Here is a 20,718-nt window from a genome sequence, read left to right as displayed (position 1 = left end):
CACCAGCGGCCTTCCATCTTAGAGTAGTTGTGTCCATTTCTCTCATCAGCACCCTGGGGAGCTCTGGGTAGAAATTTCCTAAGGGCTGAGTGGGCAAAGCCTGTGCCCATGTTCCCTGCCCCATTCTCCTGATAACCACCCACTCCCTTCAGGAAAAGCCTGCAGCCCTCAGTTGCGAGATGGGGCCATGTATTGCTCTGTCCAAGACCCTCACCCCAGCCTGTGCTGCTGCTGGGCCTCGGCTGTGCCATCTGGATTGTCTGACAGATGTGCAGACGCTGAGCCCTGCAGCCCGCTCTGTGTGGACGCCCTTCAGAAGCACCTCTTGTGGGGCTGGTTTGTAGGGACAGCAGTGCTGTGTGTCTGTTCTGTGGACATTGCCACGTGAGAGCCCTTGAACCGCAGCCACTTGCTGTCTGTGTCATCAGACCTAAAAAGCATGCTGAAGGACAGTTCCCTGCACCTATCACATGATCCCGTGCACATACACATGGATTCCTAACTAACCAAGTCACCTCTCTAAGAGCCCCACCCAGGTGGTAACACTGAAGGCTGAGTCAAAGGAGGCTTGGTGGGGAATCCAGAGAGGGGACCGGATCTGTGGGGCTCCCAGGGACTCCACATACCAGTGGCATCCTGGCTAAATCAGGCCACAGCGTGGTAGAGGCCAGCCTCATTCCTGCTCATGCCTCCTTCTCAAAACCAGAGCTCACCATTGCCGCATGCGCTCGCTCACATGTGCTCTGGGTCCCTGCAGGTGATTTCACCATCCCCCTTTCAAAGTAGGAGCTGGGGACACTCAGATGGAGGCCTCAGGGCTGGGGTCTCACTGTCCCTTCTCGGTGTCCCCCAGGTGCAGTTGAGCTCAAGGTGCCACTCACTTGCACAGGCCCACTCACTCTCTGGCTCCTGCCAGTGTGAGGAGCCAGAGCAAGATCCAACAGAGGTGCCAAGCGGAGCCACGGCCTCTGGGGTCTGAGGCTGTGTGGGGACCCAGGCACGGCTTCCTGTAGAACCAGCAGGGGCAACACTGGGCAGATGGCAGGAAGGTGACCAAGACGTAGGTGCAGTCGCAGGGCTTGAGTTCCTGGATTTCTGTGTCAGGGGAGTTTGGTGAAAGTTGGGACAGGGCCAGCTTGGGTATGGGGCCTCTCCAGGGACTTCCCTGCTGGGCTTCAACACAGCCAAAGTGCCAAGGGGCACGGAGGTGGCAGAAGCTGCCCAGCCCTCCTCCTGTGTGCTGAGGTACAGGTAAGACCAGGCCCCTCTGTCCCAGTGGCTGTCTGTGGGTGGCCTGGAGCCCCCAGCACCCTTGGTATGAAGCAGATACAGGGTGGACCCAGCTTCCCCACTGACCGGAAGAGCCGGGCCTTCCCTCCAGCCCACCTGCTCCACTGCGCCCCAGAGCGTTCACCAGGGCCTGACGCAGTCCTGTTTCCATTCTGAACACACACTCCTGTTTTGTTGTTGTTGTTGTTGTTTGTTTGATTTTCCTTTTAAAAATAATGAACCACTTCCAAAATAGAGAACAGTGAAGGATATGCTGCCAGGCACCACGAACCCACACCTGGGTCATCATGGCCCATGCTTCGCCGTGCTCGCTGCGAGCCTGTTGTTTCTTTTTAATGTGAATGGCCTTTGGATTTCACGGGACCCCGGCCTGCAGCTGGGTCCCCCTCTTCTTTCTCGTCTGTTAACGTGGGGTCTGCACTGCCAGGTTTTCTCACGTAGAACCATGCTTTAGTTCCCTATTCCTGCATAATTAGTATTTAATTTTCCTTGAATTCATGAATTATTTTTAATTTTTTTCGAATTTCTACATACATAAGCTTTTCTGTGCTTCTATTTTTCATTTTGTTACAATATGATAAGAAAATGTGGTTTGTAAGACTTTTTTCTTATTTTTCATTTTGTTAAGAATCCTTTGTTGGCTAGTTTGTGATCAATTTTTGCAAGCATTCTATCTGTGCTTTGAAGAGTATTTTTTGTCTAATGTGCATCATGTCTATGAGATCACATTCATCTACTTAATTTGATTGCACACTAACTTTTTTTGCCAGCTTAAACTGTGATTTTGAGATGAATAAGTTAGCATTTCTCCTTGTTCTTGTGAATTCGTAAGTTTCTTTTAAAAAAATTATTGGCTTTGTTTTATTTTTGTTGGTGCTTCGCAGTGAGGGGCTTACAGCTTCAAGGGCATTCTTTGAAACGGTTACTTTCAAAGTCATGTCCCTCTTTTTTCCTAAAAATTCTTACTGCCTTTTTCTATGATGTTAATACAGTGTCACTTTTCGTGTGTGTCCGTTGTGTTGGTAAGTTTTTTCATTTCTTCCTTGGAATCTTTCTGTCTTTTTACTTCTGAATGTAATGGTTTACAAAGTCTGCTCTTCTTTCTTAGTGTGCAAGTTTAACCCATTTACATTTATTACACTTATTGATGTTTTGGAGATATTTTTATCAAGTTCACTGTGGTTTTTGTTTACCATGTCTATTGTCTTTCTTTTTTATACTTCCTTATCTCATTAGATTTTAGACACTCCTCTCTTGGTTTCAGAGTTATTCTGAAAATATTGATATCTCTACTTTGCGGAACACAAGATTAGGTCTTAGAATGCTCTGGCTCCCATCCCGTCCCACCTCTGGCTCTCAGTTTATCACTTGGATTATTTGAGTTTCTCTTTGCTCTCAACCCTGTCATTCCCCACTCATTCGTTGTTTTTATTTGTATTTATAATCTGTGTTTATCTTGATTTACCCACTGCTTTTGCTTACCAGTGTTTTTCTCCTTATCGTGACTTCTTGTGCCGCTCCCTCATTCCGGAACGTTCCCTTGGGACTGAAGTCATTCTGAGTGCAGCTCTGTGGTGGCCAGCCCTTGGACGTGGTGTCAGGAAATGTCTCCATCTGCTTGCCTCTTAGGGAGGAGGTCAGCTCTCTCCCTTCAGCCCTGGAAGATGTGGTTCCATCATCTCTCAGCACCCTGTCTTGTTAAGAAGTCGTGTGTGTGTCTAATTTTGTTCTTTTGTGATTAGTTTTCTCTTTTGCCTTTTGAGATTCTCTTCAGGTGGTCAGTTTTACGCCCGATGTTTCTGGGCTCGGTCTGTTTGTGTTTCTCCTGGTCGGGGTTCTGGGAAACACACGGCTGTTCTTGGTCTGGCAGCTCTGCCTGGCCCTGCTTTTCCCAGGGGCTCCCGCCACCGTATCTGCCCTGCAAGTCCCTGTGTCCTGCAGTTCTCCGCTGCTCCTGCCTGTCTTGCCTGCCCCTGGTGTGTTCTCAGCGATCGCTCCTGGCCTCTCAGTCCTTCTTCTCTTTTCTTATGCCTGTTCAATCATGCTTTACAGTCTTTCTTTGATTTCTTTAGTCCCTTGAGATATGATTGCCGCATGACCTCACGCCTCGTCTTTGGGTGGTGTATTTGGGGCGATTCTCCCTTCCCTTGGCCCGTTCCCACTGAAGTCACTGTAGTTTTCTGTGGTGACCGGTGTGCACTGCATGTGGAGGTCCCCTGCTGTCCCGGGACTTGGTCCTGCAGCTCAGGCCTGTTGCTGTTGTTTCTGGGTTGCTCATGCCCCCCGCTGGCTGTGTTCCCCTCTCTGTGGTGTAGGCCGAGGGTGTTCCTGTGGATTCTGTCCCCTCTCCCCACACGCTGAACAAGCAGAGGCCTTGTGGACCCATGGCAGAGCCCTGGGCTTTGTGGGGTGCAGCTCCAGTTCTTCTGGACTCATCTCCACTCTGTCCTTGCCTGCGTTCGGAGCCCTGGCTGCCAGGGCCCTGCAGGCTGTCTGCAGAATTTGGTTGTGTGCTTCTGTGTTCAGAACTTGGACTCTGGCTTGAAGTTCAAGGGCTGAAGACCCCTTTGAGGCTTTCTTCTCCTGCACCTCCACACATGTCACCCTCCTGCCTCCACAGGGCTCAGGGAGACTCCTCGTACCTAATGGTGCCCCAGGGTTTATGTGCTAGAGTGCCAGCACTCACGTTTAATAGATGATCACCGTGTGTCACCCTCAGGCCTACAGTCCTTCATCCCTAACCTTTGGGGCCAGATGTGTTTAGGATTCAGATGTTTGGGGTTTAGAGAGTCGGGGTCAGAGTGCTGGTGTCACAGAGGTCCTTTAGCTGGACAGCGTTGTGCTCAGGGCTGCTGCACAAAGGGTTCATGAGACCAAACAGCCTCACATAGGCCTCAAATTTTGCCATTGGATGGAGGGATGGCCTCTGCTGTCCTCTGGATTCGGCCTCCACACCTGGGAGGGGGCAGCGCCTTCAGCCTTTCTGCCACCTCCATGGCTGCCCTGCTTTTCCCTCCCTGTTGTCCTTGACTCTGGGCCTCTGGTGGCATTGCTGCCTCTATTTTCTGTCTGCCTTGTTCCCTGAGCCTCCCAGCCTGGCTTCCTCTGTCCCCCACCTGGTAACACTGCCATCCAGAGTCTGAGGACCCAGGAGGCTTCTGCTTCTCCCCACAGTGTTCCATGGGCTGCTGGGCGCGTGGCCCCTGTCCTGCTCCACCTGCTGTCCTGGGTTCCACGGGCCTCTGCAGGACCTTCCTCACCTGGTCCCTCTTGCTCCCTCCCCAGCTCTGCCTGGTCCATCTTCTTGCTCTGTCCTCTGCCTGCTCCCTCCATCCATGCCCCGCCCCGAACACCCGTGTCCACTCTGCCTGCCTTTGTCACCTCTTCTCATTCTGTCAGTGGTGGCTCTGCCAGACTGTCACCTTGCCAGCCCTTGCCCTGGTCATCCCTTGGTGCCATGCCCATCCACCTCACTGCAGTCCAGCCTTCTGTGGCTCTGTGGCCTGGCTGTCCTGTCCCCACATGGTCCTCCAGCGGAATTCATTTCACTGTTGCACAAACATGACAGGAACATGCTCTCTCCTGAAGTCAGGCCGGACTCAGCTGCCATAACAGGAAGTCCAGCACCCGCTGCCTCCCGGATCCCTCCCCAGGCCCAAGGCAGCTGCTGTGTGTGACAGGGTCATTTCCCCCACCCCTCCCGTCCACCCGGTGAGCTTCGCAGGATGAGCTGTGTTGTGATTGGCTCTCTCTCATGGGCTCTGGGTCAGTAGATGTGACTTGAGCTGATCTTGGCGGTGCGCGGTAACTCGGGTGGCACTGCACCACCTGCACGCCGCCTTCTCCTGGTGGACGGGCTGAGCAGGTCCAGGTTTCGCCACCACATTTGCTGTCTGCCTTCCCGTTGTGGCTCGGGATGCCTTGCCTGCCTCCTGCGGGCCCCAGTGCCAGCTGTGGACCCTCCACACGCCCTTCTGTAGGCCTCACCTTGGCCTTGCTTAGCCATGTGGGCCCTCGCGCTCCTCGCTGAGTTCCAGAGGGACCTGCTCTTGGCCTGTGCGGCGTCTTTCTTTGCCAGGAGGCTTGAACTTGCCCCTCATCCAATAGGCTGTGCAGGAAGGTCTCCGTGTGCCCAACTCAGAGGGAGCTGCGGTGCATGGCTTAGCTGGCTGGTGGGGAGCGCTGTGCTGACCTTGCTGGGGCTTGATACCGAAGCTCCAGGTGGCAGTGGCTGGAGGGTGGTTTCTTAGGGAAAAATTAAGAAGGACAGTAAATAGTAAAAGCAAATTGACCCTTTCTAAATGACAGTGCTGTGTGCACGTGGACTCGGGTGGCTGTGGAGATCGGGCGTGGAGCAGGGGTTGCCCCCATGCGGATAGGCAGGGAGGCTACAGCAGCCCTGCTCCAAGGCAGCAGTGAGGAGGGGCCACCCAAGCCAGTCTGGTCCCCACCCAGGAGCAGGACCGAGAGATGTCAGCCTTGTTTGTGGACAAAAGTGAATTACATCAGAGAGAGCAAGGGGGACTTCAGGCCCTGGGGAGACTCGTGGATGGAGGAGAAAAACAAACCTGGCCCTACCGTGACCTCTCGGAGCCCAGCCCTGCGTGCTCTCAGCAGCTCCCTCCGAGGGTACTGCTGAGTCCTCCAGGACCCTGGACTGAGAGCAGACACCAACACCAGGTGCTGCCCTTGGGCCCCTCTGATGGCCTTCATCCTGATGCCCTCCAGGTGCAGGTGGGGTCCGAGAGCCCCTCCAGGTCCTGGGCAGAGACTGCTCGCAGATGCCCTGTGGCGGCTGAGCAGCTGGCACCTGGCTTGTGATTTAGAGTTCCCTGTGAGGGGGACAAGGTGGTATGGGGTCCCAGCCTAGCTGGGTATCAGGCAGCAGGGGTCTGTCTTCACCCCAGGCCAGGCTGAGCCAGATATGGGGGCGGTCGGTCTGCAGGTGGACCCCCTGTCTAGTTGCAGCTCCAGGTGTGCACAGCTAGCTGACGTCCACCGTGCCCGCAAGATGGGATCGTGGAAGCTGGTGGATGTCCACATTGTCCTGAGCTGCGGGGATGCCAGGCAGCCCACACAGCCTGCAGGGCTTACTGCTGGGCTGGTGTGTTGATGAGATGGGTAAGACGTGCTGGCATCTTAAACTAAGGAATCACCCAGCACAGCGACAAAAGGGAGCTTCAAGTCACACAGGGCAGTTGACACACATACTGGGGCCAGTGCCCAGGAGATGGAGAGATGGTTGGGTGGCCTTAGAGACTGCCACTGAGGGAGGCAGGCAACCCTGACATTGCCACCATCCCCTAAAGAGGGAGTCCTGAGGGCTGGGGCAGTGGCTCAGTGGCAGAGCGCTTGCCCAGCATGTGAGGTCCTGGGTTCGATTCTCAGTACTGCGTATAAATAAATAAAGGCCCATTGACAACTAAAGAAGTATTTTTTTAAAAAAGGGGGGGACCTCTGAGCCGAGAGGCCGCAGGTCTGGGAGGGAAGATGCTCATTTCCCACTCAGGATGGCCTCAGGAGGTGTCTGAACTGCTTCTTGGTGCTGGCACCTGGCCATGCTGGTGAGGTAGCTTCTGCTTGAATTACCCATAGTAGTAGCGCCCCATGTGGACAAAGCACCAAACTGCAGGAGGGTTCATGATGGAAACCCGGCCACCTGCTTGCTCCTCCTGGAGGTCTGAGGTGACCTGGTTAATTGTCTGCTCTGGGGTTTTCTGACGATTACCTCCAGATCTCCAGAGAACAGGCTTTGATCATGGACCTTGCTTCATTGACTTCACAGTCTTCTCCTGACTTCCTTCTTGGGTAAAGTAGAATTTAGCTAACATTAGTGCATCTCCTAAACTTCTATTATTGTTTGTCTCCTCGGGTGACAACCTTGTTCAATATTGTGTGAAGCTCCTATTTCTTACTCTTAAATAACACACCCAGGCTCACGCTCCTTGTTCTAGAAACCATGGGCCTCACCCCCTCCCTGTGCATGTAGCCCCCCCCCCACGCTCTCAGCATTCACAGCTACTTGATTGTCTTATTTCAAAAGAGAAGAGACAGAAACAGGTTATTTACTAGAGGTCTTTACCAGTGACAGTGACAACTGGCTGTTCGTCCCACTAGGTTTCTGGGGGCCTCTGCCATCTTGTGGGTTCATGCATAGTTCCAAGCCTCTCTGCCTAACACTACTAGGTTGATAAAAGTAGTTGTTTTGGTCAGGGTCCCATGAGAACAAATGTCCCATGTGACAGAGCAGCAGACTCAGCCCAGGGCCATGGGCTAGCATAACTCTTGGTCTTTCTGTCTTGGCAGCCAGGAGCCCATCTCCTGGGCCAGCTTCACCATGGCCGACCTGCTTCCGGACCTGCAGCACATTCTCTTCTGGATGGCTAACTCCATCGAGCTCCTGTACTTCATGCAGCAGAAATGCCCACTGTATGTGCAGAGCATGGAGGAGGAGCTGGACATCACAGGTGAGCTGGGCGGCCACGCGGCCCTCACAGGCAGGGTGTGGTCCTGGGGCACAGTTGGCTGCGGGAACAGGGTGGAGTCACGTCAGAGTTTCCTCAACTCCAGCTGGCGTGTAGGGACTGCCTCTGGGCCCAGCGCCTGTGGTCTGGTCAACCTGAAGCCTCTGGATGCACAGTGCGTGACACCATTGGCCCCACCGTCCCGTGGCCTGTCGAATGGAGGCATCTTGGCACGGCCCTGCTCTGTCCGGCTCGGAGGTGGGGCGCACAGGTCACCTGGTAGGGGAGAGGCAGATGCACCATGGGTCACGTGCAAGGATCAGAGGTGCACCCTTACTTCAGGAGGGACGGGTGTAGTTGCAAATTCATAGCTTGTATCAATCTCAGAGGTTAAAATGTGGGGATTTTAATGTGCCTTTTAGGGTTTATGAAATACAGTAAGAAGTGTTCTGAAAATAGTGGGAGGGGACTCTGGCCAGGTGGTCTGGGAGGGCTCCGCGGAGGAGGTGGCGCTGCAGGCCCACAGGATTTCAGCTGGTGCATGTCTGCTGAGGGCTGCGGGGGNCTCTGCTTTATGGGACAGGGGAGGTGGGACCCTCTGTGGACTCTTGGGGCCTTGGAGCCTGTGGCTACATGGAGGGAAATATTGGCCCTTGACATGGATCCTCCCAAGTCCCATGGGTGTTCCAGACTGTGACCCTGACCCTTTCCCCCTCAGGTGACTGTGAAAGCAGCTAGACTCCCTCCCAGGGAGGGGCATAGTCTCCCTGCTGGCAGGCCTTGGGTGTGGTGTGAATGACTGCAGGGGCCCAGGTCTCCAGCCGCCTGCCTGCCCAGGCTCCACGGGTTGCTTGTGCTCCTGGAACCCAGTGCCTGCAATCTGGCTGTCCCTGCCCCTCCACTCCACTCCAGATTTGTTCTCATCTTTTCCCCGTGTCTTGCTGCTGAAGCAGGCGGGTCTGTGGTAAGGGGCGGCTGGAACTGTGATTCCCTGCTGCCGTTCCGGGGCTTGCTGCTCCATGTGTGGTATGTGCTGGGGTTGGGCTGGGAGCTGTGGGCAGGAGATCCCTGTGGTCAGGGCTCAGGACCCGACAGCCCACCTTCCTGACCTGCGAGTGCCCTCTCGATGCCCTTCCCTTGTGGTGCCATCAGGCTGTGCTCAGAGTGCTGTTGGGCAACGTGGAGGTCTCACAGGGACTGTCCCTAGCTGCTCCTCCTGGGAGGCGTTGCCCTGGTTCCAGGGTCTGCGTCCTCAGCACTGCGGGTCTCGGGAGGACTTGTGTTTGGTGGGGCCTGAGCGTCTCTTTCTGGTGATGGGCATGGGGGCAGTGATCCTGTGTCCCGTCCTGCACATGATGCAGAAGCCTTGTGGCTGGGGTCTGGGTGAGCATGGCAGGCGCTGAGACCCAGGGAGACTCAGAGCAACCAGAGAGTGATGGAGAGGGCAGAGGCCACAGGTCCCTGCTGACCTTCAGGAAGTGGCTGTGGGAAGAATCCTCAAGGCCTGGAGGTCTTGTCCTGAGAGCTGGCAGGATTGGTTTCGTCATTCCTGATTTTTTGTCCAAAGCTCTTGCCCAAGGAGGCCTTATTGCCCATCTGTCATGGCATGTGTTCTTTGTGCCCTTGTAAGATCCCCATGGCCTGGGCTCTCTGCAGGTGGCCAGGCCCCTATACCTGTAGCAGCAGGGGCCGGGTTCCTTAGGTGCTTGCAGGGGCCTCTTCTTCTCGCAGAGGCTTAGTGGACACAAGTGTCTTTGTGGCAGGGTCTCAGACCCCATGTCCCCTGTGTTGGTCCACTCCTGGCTTCGTCCCGCAGAGCCTGCCCATCCCTCTTCCCGCCAGCTCTGTCTCTGGACCTCAGACAGGCCTGCCCACGGCCGGCCTGGTGCAGGTGGGAGGGCCTGGCTCTGTCCCTCTGCTCTGGCCCAGCCCCCTCCCAGCCTGCATCTCGGGCTGTCTGATGTGGCCAGCAGTTGGGCCGGCAGCCCCTGGTGCTGAGTGGCGGCTTCTCTCTTGAGCATTCTGACTTCATGGGGTGAGGGTCTCTCCAAGGGCTGCTGCGTGGGTTCCTCACCCTGTGTTCCCAGGAGAGGTGTCCTGGGAGCCAGGGTCGGGGTCTGCTGCAGCCTGCGCCTGGGTGACAGGGCTATCTCCCCACAGGCTCCAAGGAGTCGCTCTTCTCCTGCACGCTGACGGCCAGCGAGGAGGCGATGGCGGCGCTGGAGGAGGTGGTGCTGTACGCTTTCCAGCAGTGCGTCTACTACCTCTCCAAGGTGCCCGGGCAGCGCCCAGGGGGGCTCTCCTAGGGCACCTTTGGGGCACTGGGGAAGGGGCTGTGATGAGCTCAGCCTCAGCAGGGATGAGGTGGCTTCTGTCCCGCCAGGCCCTGAGTGCACCCCTCATCCCCTAGTCACCTCTTGCTCTCCAAGGACACCTGGCATCACCTGGCGCCCCCTCCCCTCTGTTGAAACACACCCCTGCCTGGCAGTGTTTGGGGGCATCAGTGATAAGGCCTCAGAGGTCTGGCATGGGGCACCTGGGATGCCATACTGTGCCACTCCGACCCTGGCTGGTGCCGGCAGTACTGCTGCCAGCGCCCTGGCCCTGAGCCAGGTGGGCTGTTTTGAGGGCAGGGTGAGCCGCTTTCCCAGGAGGGGCCACTCTTCCCTCAGAATTCACAGGTGTTTCCACCTCCTTTTGCTGGAGCTCATCCCACCAGTGCCACCTCTGTGTGCCTCTGCGGGCCATCGTGGGTTTGACAGGAGCACGTGCCGTATGACCACCATGGCCAGCCCCCGCTGAGCCTGCTGTATGTGACTCTGTGCCCAGCAGTCCCAGAGGCAGCTCCTGCCAGGCCCCGATGCTGCCTGCTCGGCTGGTGGACCTGATGAGGCCCAGGCGGGAGTTTGTTGGGTGGGGCCTTCCAGGGGGCCCCGGCACCTCTGGAAGTGATTTTCCGTTCTCTGTCGCCACCCAGTGCCTGTACGTCTGCCTCCCGGGCCTCCTGGAATGCCCCCCTTTCCAGACGGAGCGCCGAGAGAGCTGGCGCTCAGCCCCTACGCTGCCCGAGGAGCTGCGGCGCGTAGTGAGTGTGTATCAGGCCACCCTGGACCTCCTGCGGCAGCTCCAGGTGCACCCCGAGGTGGCCTCCCAGATGTTCTCCTACCTCCTCTTCTTCTCTGGCACGCTGCTCCTCAACCAGCTCCTGGACAAGGGTGAGTGTGGCCAAGGGGCCTCTAGCCCACGTTCCCGCCGCAAATGGGCACAACCCGAGGGACCCTCTGCCACAGTGCAGGACCCCAGGCGGGGAGGGGGGGTCCCAAGGGGGTGGGTGGGAGGCTGGCTGAGGCCTGGGGGTGTAGAATCATGGCCCAGAGTGAGCCCTGCAGGAGCTCTGGTCCCATCAGGGTTGACAGGCCTTCCGGGGCCCTTCCTGGTCACTGGGAGGGCACACACTGCCCAGAACCACCTAGTGGGCAGAAGCCAGGAGGGAACCACGGTAGTGCAGCTGCAGAGGCTCTGACCTTCGACACTGCCGTGGGGAGCTGATGTGCCTCCTCCAGCTGCAGGGGTTTGAGGTACAGGTCACTTCCAGCCAGGGGCACTGCTGTGACATGAGAGAGCCAAGCAGGAGCAGGCTGCAGCACCTGTGTCACCAGCACAGACGGGGCCGCCCTGGGTGGAAGGAGGGGGTCCCACTCCACACCTGCATTGTGCAGTCAGTGGCTGTCACACCCCTCTGCCCTGTTGCTCTGCCTCCTTCACCTCTTACCCCGCCCACCCCTGCCCAGACAGGGCCTGGGAAGCAGGTCAGTTTGCGTTGGAAACTGAGGCAGAGTCTCACATTTGTCCTTAAACTGTGCCATCTTCAGTGACCTGAAGAGGGAGAGCAGGCCCTGTGCTGAGTGGCCTGGGCATCACCCTCTCCCCCTCTCCAGGACCCTCCCTGAGTTGCTTCCACTGGCCCCGAGGTGTGCAGGCCTGCGCCCGCCTGCAGCAGCTCCTGGAGTGGTGTAGGAGCGCCGGCCTTGGGGCAGCTGCGGAGCGCTTCTTCCGGAAGCTCTCCTGCACCCTCCACCTGCTGGCCACTCCCAGCGCTCAGCTCATCCAGGTAGGAGGGAATCCCAGTGGGAAGACCAGCAGTGTGGGGAGGAGTGGGTCCCATGTATTTATCTGGGGTCACTGGCTGAAACACTGGGTCAGGGGTGGTGGGAACCTGGTTTCCAGACCCAGAAAACTCAAACCTTCCATAGAGAACTCACAAAGTTGCTCCTCAGCTGTCCCCACCTGCAGTGGGCAGGGCATTGGTCCCAATGGGTGTCTGTTCCCAGTTCTGGGGTCCTGTGATTATCACTCCACATGCTAAGGGGGGGCTTCACAAACGTGACAAGATCAAGGACCTTAATGAGATGAGGAGATGACCCTGGATTATCCTGGTGGGTTCCCATCTAACCAGACAGGTCTGCAGCGTTGGGTGGAGAGGTGGATGAGGTGGATGGAAGGAGAAAGAAGAACTCATTCTGCCGTGGCCGCCCCTGAAAATGGAGTGGCCAGGAGTGGGGCGTTTGAGGGCCTCTGGAAGCTGGACCCCAGCTGATGGCCAGCACAGAAACACAGCCTCAGCCCTAGAGCTGCAAGAAGTGGAATTCTGACAGAGGTGCAGGCAGGCCAGGGGCTGGACCCTCACAGGCACACCGCTGCTGGCACCTTGATTTTTGCCAGTGAGACCTTGCTGGACTCTTGAGCCACGGACCTGTGCGATTACATTCATGGTCATTTTGTGTAATATCCACCCTGCCCTCCTCCCTCGCCACCTTCCCTGGAAAATATTCAGCACAGGTAACTAATGGAAACCCAGCCCAGGTTTTTTTTTCCTGTGGGAAAACACTGGGTGAACTGCAGGGTGATGGCCATCCACAGGGCGGCCCAGGTGGGGTTTGCTCTCTGTGCTATTGAGGAAGGTAGATTCTGACCTGAATGGTCTTGTGGCTACTTTGCCCATCTCCAGGCAAAACTCAGAGTAGAGTCTGGAGTGAGTGGCCAGCTTGTCCAGAAGAGCAGCCCGCCACCCAGCACAGCGTGCCGGGGCTTGCCGGCCTGTCCTGCCGGTGGTGGTGTTCATGATGATGGAGCTTCTGCTGAGGGTCCAGGCCTTGCCTGTGTCGTCTCAGTGGGTCTTCAGTGCCACCCTCTGAGTTGGTGAAGTCGTGGTCCCTGTCTTGTGGATGGCAGAGCTGAGGTCGCACAGTGAGCGCTCAGTGGAACTGAGCTTCAAATCTGGATCCAGGCATCACTTAGGCCTTCAGCGGGTACTGTAACCCTGCTGCATGTCAGGAACGGTGTGTCTTACATACAGTCCACAGTGTCGTTCTTTAAAAGTTATTTGTTTTCTCATTATAAAAATGAAGCATTTAATCACTATAGAAAATGTGGGTGTCTTAGAATATACAACAGATGGAAACCATAATTTAACTTGTTTCCTTTCAAAATATCACTCCACAAAATAAAGCAGTGATTTGAGTGGCATACCCCAGAAAAAGAAAATGGTAGAAGAGATAAAAGCAATACCATTTTGGAAGCTGGAAGGCAGATGGCAGACAGGTAGAGCAATCGGCTTATAGCAAGGCCACCAAAAGGCTCAGGAGTTGAAAGAAAGGTGTCTCTGGAAATTGATGTAAAGATTCTGACACAATAGAAGATCCACATGAAAGATAGGGATGGAAACCGGGGCCTCGTGCATGACAAACATGCAAGCAAGCACTAAGCCATACCCTGTCCCTCAGCAGACATTAGGAAAAGACTTGAATGTATAGCTCGGAGTGAGCCTGCCACTTCTTCTGAGAGCAACTTGCACAGCCAGATGGAACAGAAGTCCTCTGTTTTAAAGGAGGGAGAGTCGCTAAAGGGTTAGAAGAGACACAGATCTGCCCAGAGGGACAAAAGAGAAGTTCTGCCTCCTGCTTTCCCCCAGGGGCATTTGGTATCTTGGGAGCAGGATATGTGGGAGGCTGAGAACCCAGACTCTCTCCAGGCAGGGGACATTTCTGGGAAAAAGACACTTACATGGCTTTGGTCATCACTTAGGCTAGACACAAAAACTGAGAGACCGAGGGGGCTGTCCCCTGGAAATGCTTGTCAGAGATCTGGAGCTTCAGGGTGGGAAGGGGTTTAAACTAAACACAGAGGTCTGAAAAGCAGAGTGGAATCTGCAGCAGTCTCACAACGCTGAGACAAAGACTCAGGACCCCTTAGAGTGTAAACACCAAATTCTCCATTGAAGCCATGGTGTGAGGATCGTGCAGAGGCGGACTGAATCTTACCCATGGCTCCCTCCGGCTGCATCAAGGTGGGCAAGTGTAAAGATACAAAATAACAAAACTTAGCATTAAAGCAGTGCTGAGAGGAAAAATCATAGCCATAAATAAATACAGTTGAAAACAAGGACAGCGGAGAATGAATGACCATGAAGCAAGACAAAGAAAGCAAATCAAACTCAAAAAGAGTAGAAGGGAAGAAATGACGNAAAAAAAAAAAAAAAAAAAAAAAAAAAAAAATCAGTGAGCTGGCAGACAAGCATGTAGAGAAAAGAGATGAAGCCAAGAGTTGGTTCTTTAAAACATTTAATAAAAGGGAGAAAACAAACTGCAAGTATCAAGAATGAAAAAGGGAACACATTATGAATTATGAATCAGTAGCAGGATATTATAGCTTTATGTTGACAGATTTGACAATTTAGATTAAATGGACAAGAAAATGAATACTTACCAAAACTAATACAAGAGGAAATGAAAGTATGAGTAGTCGTATGTATTGAAGAAATTGAATCTGTTGAACCCCCCACAAAGAAGATTCAAGATCCAGATGGTTTTATTGAACTATTTTAAACTTCACAGAAGAAAGTAAAGACCATTATGACCCCAATTCTTCCAGGAACTTGAAAAAGATCTCATTTTGATAATCATATCTCATTTTGAAACCACCAGCACAACCTCAATTTGAAAAACTACAAAGCGGGGAAGAAAAATTCCACACGAAAGATGAGCAGCTCCATCAATCATCCAAGGAACTCAGTTTAAAGCCTTCGTGTCCTGATCCTCAGACACACGGGCCTGGTTGTAGCGGAGGCTGCTGAAGGCGAGTCTTTTGAGGGGGCAGCAGTGGAACTACACGGGTCCCTGCTGTGCTGCCGTTGGCGCAGGCTGTGGGTGGCATCTGCCTGGGTGGCCACACGCCCTGCTCTGAGCCAGAGCTCCTCCCAGTGGACCTGTTTAAGCTGCACTTGGCACCCTCCCCCGTTTGCCTGTCATTCAGTGGCCCCAAGTCCTTGCTCATCAACAGCAGAGTGTGAGTGAAGGGTGGCATGTCACTGCCTTCAGATGCCGCGGGGCAACAAGAGAAAGCGTGGTTGTCACAAGGAGCCACACCCAGGTGTCAACCTCAAACCCTCCGGAGCAAAATGAAAACAAGACATGCGGGGTGGGGGGCGGGGAGCGGCCGGCTTGGGCTCCGCTCCTCCAGAGGCCGATGCTCTCCTCTGTCTAAGCGAGCCCCCTGCCTTGCGCTCATGGTGGGCTCAGGACACCTAAATGACAGTTTCTGCTTTCAGCTGAGACTTTAGCCCACAGTGTTTCTTCGTACGGTGCCAGGTAGAATCTGGTTCTCCCCCCCACCCCCGCCCTGTTTCCCAGTAGCCTCTTCTCTCCACCCTGTGGCTGTGAGGGGATTCCTGACTGGTGACAGGGGACTTTGTGTGGCGTCCACTGTCCTGTGAGGCATCGTGGTGCTGTCCCCTCACCGATCTCACTCCTGTCCTGCACGGCTCTGGTGGGAGTGAGAACGCTGGGCACTGGCGTGCAGGCCAAGAGCCTGACCGGGGTGCCCTGCCCCACACTGGGACTCTCCCAGGAGCGTGGCTATGCTCAGGGCTGCCTCATGCACCTGGAGGCCTTTGACTCCGTGCCCCTACTTGTCACCAGATGAGTTGGGCCACCCTCCGGACTACATTCCCAGCCCTGAGCCCTGCGCAGTTGCACCGGCTGCTCACTCAGTACCAGCTGGCCTCAGCCATGGGCCCCATGAGTGCCTGGGAGCCAGGCGCCCAGGATAGCCCCGACACCTTCCAGTCAGGTAAGAACACCTTGGGCAGGGCTAGGGGTCAGAGCAGGCATCTGAGGACCTGCCTGCATCCCCAGGTCAGAAAGTGGCAGAGCAGCTCTCTGGGCTGTGGTGAGAGAGTCCCAGACTGTCAGGGCTTCGTCTTCTGTCCAGGAGCCTGGACACCCTGATGGGTGGTCATCAGAAGGAATGAAAGCCAGGTCATGGCTGGTCACCCTAAGATCCCACCCTCCTGTGTCCTTGGTGGTTTGGAGCTCAGCCTGCTGATTCAGTTCCTCAGTGCTGGGGGGTGGCCAGGTGACGGGAGGGCCACTCACAGTGTCCTCGCCCTCTGCTGCTGCAGAGGATGTCCTGGAGTCCTATGACAACCCCCCGCCCATCGTTCTGCCGAGTGAGGGCTTCCAGGTGGACCTAGAGGCTGAGTGCCCGCGCGACAGCGTCTACCAGCACCTCCTGTACGTCCGGCACTTCCTGTGGGGCCTGCGGGGCCCAGCCAGTCCTGGTGGTGGAGCAGCCCAGGCCACTGGGATTGAGGTACCAGGCATGGGTGTGCTTGGGGAGAGGGCCGGTCACCCAGAGCTGCCTGGTCCCGTGGTCCCCAGTGGGCTTGACAGCCCTCTTTTGATGATTAGGGTGGAAATGGAGGCAGGTCTGCTTAGAAGCAGCTGGGGACTTCGCAGGGACCATTGAGTGATCTCGAGCTGCGACTGTAGGTGGTGGGGAGGCCTGCCATTTTATATGATTCAGGCCAGCAGGTGTCCTTTCTGACCCTTTGTGCCCCATGCAGCCTCGTGGCACAGCGTCCTGCAGGGGCCCTGGGACCCTCTCCCTCACTGGAAGCCGGCCTGCCTGCTCCCCAGGGCCTGACTCTCGTCCTTCTCTCCCTAGGGTGTATACCATACCATCCCTGAGGAGCACCCTGAGGGCCAGGGCTGCCCCTTGGCTCCCAGGGATCCAGGCAGAGGAGCCCTCGAATCTACCCCTGTGCGCTCTCTTCCTGTTGCTGGGGCTCCCCGGACACAGGGCCCCCTGGCAAGGCAGCCCAGCAGAACGGGCCACAGGGGCTCCCCCGCTGGCCCCCTGAACACTGACTCCTCGTGCCTGCTCACGCCTCCCAGCAGCCCACTCGGCCTGGAGCCCAGAAGCCCTGGCTGGCCAGAACCAGGCGGCCTCTGTGGAAAAGCTCTCCCAGAAGGGCAGAGGAACGGGCTGGGCGGCCCCCCGGGTGCAGTTCTAGAAGGTGAGGCCCAGCTCATGCTTGGCCTACCTCAGGCCCTACTCTGCACCTTAACAGCAGGTTACTTTGTGTCATTTCTCCCTAAGAGCCTGTCCCCCAGTGCCAGCACTCAGCATGGTGGGCCAAATAGGAAGGAGCAGGGAAGCCAACCCCTGCTCAGGACTAGCAGCTGTGGCTGCCTCTCCGGCTGACACATTCCCCTGTCGGGATGCCCTGTGCTCAAGGTAGAGGACACACAGGTGACGGGTTCTGCTGGCTGAGCTGGAGCCTTTAGGAGGAGGGGTGTGTGCCCCGCTGTCTGCACCTGTGTGCGTGCGTGTGCAGGTGTGTTCTGTGGGGCGCAGTTCACAGCTGGGCCTGGTTGGAAAGGGCACTGCTGGCCAAGCAGCCCCCACCTGGCCCTGGGCGAGGAGCACCGTGCTTTGTCCTCAGTGCTCGTGCTGAGTTTGGAAGGTGCCACAAGGTCTGGGTCTCCCGCCAATAGAGGCTGAGGTGTGTGGAGACAATAGGTCAGAGAACTGTCAGGGGAGACTCCAGACCAGACCCGGCTTTGCCCTGAGGCCCTGGCCCAGGTGACCCTGGTGGCATGAGCGCTACTGGAGGGAGCAGGCACAGGGCCGGCATGGTGCGGTGGTGTGGTGGTGCACGCCTATAATCCCAGTGACTTGGGGGGCTGAGGCAGGAGGATCACAAGTTCAAGCCCAGCCTCAGCAACTTAGTGAGACCCTGTCTCAAAAATAAGAAGAGCTGGAGACGTGGCTTGGTGGTAAAGTGCCTCTGGGTACCAAAAACACAAACAAAAACACCAGCCTGTGGTCTCAGGGTGGGTCACCAGCTGGCTGGGGGTGGGGGGCAGGGTCTGCTTAGCGGTGGGACCCCTCTGGGTGATTGGACATGGAGTCACCAGTACAGGGAGGAGGAGGAAGGAAGGGCAGTAGAGCCTGCTGGATGACCGCGTGTTGGAACCCTCAGGGTCCTGGCTTCCAGGAAATGGCCAGCCTGAGAGGGCCCACGTCCTTGGGCACTTAGTGGCTAGGACGAGGCGAGGCCCCCACACAGGCCTGACCCTGACCCAGGCTACAGCTCACATTGTGTCCGGATGGTGCCCTTCCTGGGCTCCATGTACTTCCCATCCGCGGTGTGTCTGCCCTCCGCGAGGTCCCCACATCCTGATTCCTTAGCTGGGCACTGCCTCCAGCCCCTGGGCCCTTGTCCCTCACACCTCTCCTCCCACCAGGAGATGCTGCGGCTGCCGCGGATGAGCCCCCTGCGGCCCCCTCCAGCCGTAGCTCCAGCACTGAGGACTTCTGCTACGTGTTCATGGTGGAGCTGGAGAGGGGCCCCTCAGGCCTGGGGATGGGCCTGATTGATGGGATGGTGAGTGGGGCCTGGGTCCTCCCTGGACTGACCCCAACTCCTGCAGCTGCCCCTGGTCCCAGCTTGTGTGGCCATGTGGCCGTGGTCAAGTCGGGTGGGAGGAGCATGGGGACACCCCCCTTCATGGAAGGCTCAGCCTGTCCAAGGGGCTTCTCTGGGGCCTGCTGTCATCTTGTGTCTGTCCTCAGGCCTTTGAGGACTCTCCTGGCCCTTTGGGAGCAGGACTGGTGTCTACTCCTTTTTCTTACTGGACACACGATCATGAATGTGGCTGGCTGACTCCAGGGCGGGGCCTGCAGGTTCTAAGGGAGGGGCGGTGGGCTCTTGCTGGGGACTCTGTCGGTGCGGCAGAGCCCTGAGACCTCTGCTTCTCCCCAGCACACACCCCTGGGCTCCCCAGGACTCTATATCCAGACCCTGCTCCCAGGCAGCCCCGCAGCCTCCGACGGGCGCCTGTCCCTGGGAGACCGCATCCTGGAGGTGAATGGCAGCAGCCTGATGGGTGTCAGCTACCTGAGGTACTCCCCACCCCTGGCCCGTGCTGCCCCCGCAGTGGGGTGAGCCAGGGCAGGGCCGCCTGCAGACAGGGCTGGCCCTTGGGCACCCCTGGTGGGGAAGGTGCAGGACATTCGCCCCACAGGCCCCTCACCTGGGCGACAGCAGAGCAGAGGGGAGCAGGAGGCTCAGTCCAACTGCGCTGCTCGGAGGCCCTGGGTCCCACCCGCTCTGGGGCCGCTGGTGCTCCTGGGCACCACCCTGACCTCCTTCCCTGGTTTCAGAGCCGTAGACCTGATCCGACACGGGGGCAAGAAGATGAGGTTTCTGGTGGCCAAGTCTGATGTGGACACAGCCAAAAAGATCCACTTCCGCTCGCCCCCTCCCTAGGCGGGGCTGGGGGGACCCCCTCCTGCTGCCCACCGGCTGCCAGGTGATGGCGGGCGCCGCAGCTGTGGGTGTGTTTCTTAAACCCATGTGTTGTCCCCATGGTGGCCTCATGTTGAGAACACCGTGTTCCTGTTGTACATCTTAGTGTATATTTTATTTATATGACAGATGACACTAAGTTGTGATGTTTCTTACAGAGCTTTTATGTTTAAAGACTTTGATGTTTCAGAAGTAGATGCAATAAACTATCTTTCATATTCATAGTGGTGTCGCTGGGCTCTGCCATCTGTGGGCTCCCAGGCTGGCCCCCTGAACACTGCCTTGTGGGCAGCACTGTGGGGCTGCTGGGGGCTCTCCAGGGCCACTTGCCTCCCTGCCAGTGTGCAGAACCACCGCTGGGCCCAGGAATGGTCACTGTGGGTGGATTTATTTTGACTGACCCTTCCTGCCCCCTCCCCACCAGAAGCAGGAGCAGCAGGAAATAGACCATGCACCCATCCAGCTGGGAAGAGGCCACACTGCCCATCAGTGTGGGCTGATCTTTCCAATCACCTTGCTCAACATGCCCCAAAAGCAGGGGAGGCTGACCCGCCCTGAGGGGCTGAGCCACCTGGGCCACCCTCCTGTCCCAGGAGGCCTCCTGCTCCTCCCTGATTCCTCTCTTATCACCAAAGCCAGTGGCTTGGCTCTGCTGCTGGGCTGGTGACCATAGGCTCTTAATCTGCAGCTGATGTCCACCTGGCTAACTGTTCCCTCACCCTGGCAGGAGGCTGGCTTCTTTCTCACCAGTCACGGTGCTAGTGGGGGTGGCACACTTCTGCACTGTGTGAGCGTGAAGGAGGCCATGCTGGGCGTGTTCAGCAGGTTCAGCAGCTTGGTGGCACGGGTGCGGACGGCTTCCGCATCCTCCTGTGTGTGGAGCTGGATGCTGGGCCCTGGGCCAAGGTCCTCATCTTTGACAGGAACAGAGAGACCCTGGGGACAAGGCCTCAGTTCGTCAGCTGCAGTGCACCCCTCACGTGAAAAGGCCTCCCCGGAGGACCTGAGCCTCTGAAGCAATGTCCTGGGTGGGTCTTGGCACTGGGCTCAAGCAGTTCTCTGCTACCCCCTGCTGAGCACCAGGAGGCGGTGCCACACATCTGCCCCAGGCCTTTGGCCACTGTTCCATTGCTTGCCCGCATCAACTCCCCACCCAGCTCCAACCAGTGGCCCCTGGCCAGGTGCCCCAAATGCTGGGAAAAGTGCATTTTTTAAAATGGCTGGACCCAGAAGGAAGGAAATCCTTAGAGCCCAGCACTGAAGTGAGGGCACAGGTTCAGAGAGGCTGCAGCTGGCTTGGGCAGCTGGGCT

At 56.8% G+C, this 20,718-nt stretch overlaps 1 protein-coding gene across 2 annotated transcripts in view; it reads left to right on the top strand.

The window, feature by feature from the left end:
- Positions 1-19,629, top strand: part of Radil (Rap associating with DIL domain) — a 52,303-nt gene extending 32,674 nt beyond the window's left edge. Inside the window, exons 6-15 of one of the 2 annotated variants that reach the window (XM_048785291.1) lie at positions 7,597-7,757; positions 9,915-10,027; positions 10,732-10,969; positions 11,693-11,865; positions 15,731-15,881; positions 16,213-16,403; positions 16,758-17,109; positions 18,344-18,483; positions 18,862-18,963; positions 19,263-19,629. In XM_048785291.1, the coding sequence (XP_048641248.1) occupies positions 7,597-7,757; positions 9,915-10,027; positions 10,732-10,969; positions 11,693-11,865; positions 15,731-15,881; positions 16,213-16,403; positions 16,758-17,109; positions 18,344-18,483; positions 18,862-18,963; positions 19,263-19,322 (1,681 nt within the window). In that variant the 3' untranslated portion in view covers positions 19,323-19,629. Of the gene's footprint in view, positions 1-7,596; positions 7,758-9,914; positions 10,028-10,731; positions 10,970-11,692; positions 11,866-15,730; positions 15,882-16,212; positions 16,404-16,757; positions 17,110-18,343; positions 18,484-18,861; positions 19,002-19,262 lie in introns of both variants that reach the window. The other variant, XM_015502015.2, reaches the window with a different exon arrangement.
- The last annotated feature ends 1,089 nt before the right edge of the window (positions 19,630-20,718 follow it).

This window comes from Marmota marmota, unplaced genomic scaffold, assembly GCF_001458135.2.
Source record: "Marmota marmota marmota unplaced genomic scaffold, marMar, whole genome shotgun sequence".
Classification (NCBI taxonomy): Eukaryota; Metazoa; Chordata; class Mammalia; order Rodentia; family Sciuridae; genus Marmota; species Marmota marmota.
The sequence above is the reverse complement of the archived record's forward strand: the minus strand, read 5'-3'. Positions and strand labels throughout refer to the sequence as shown.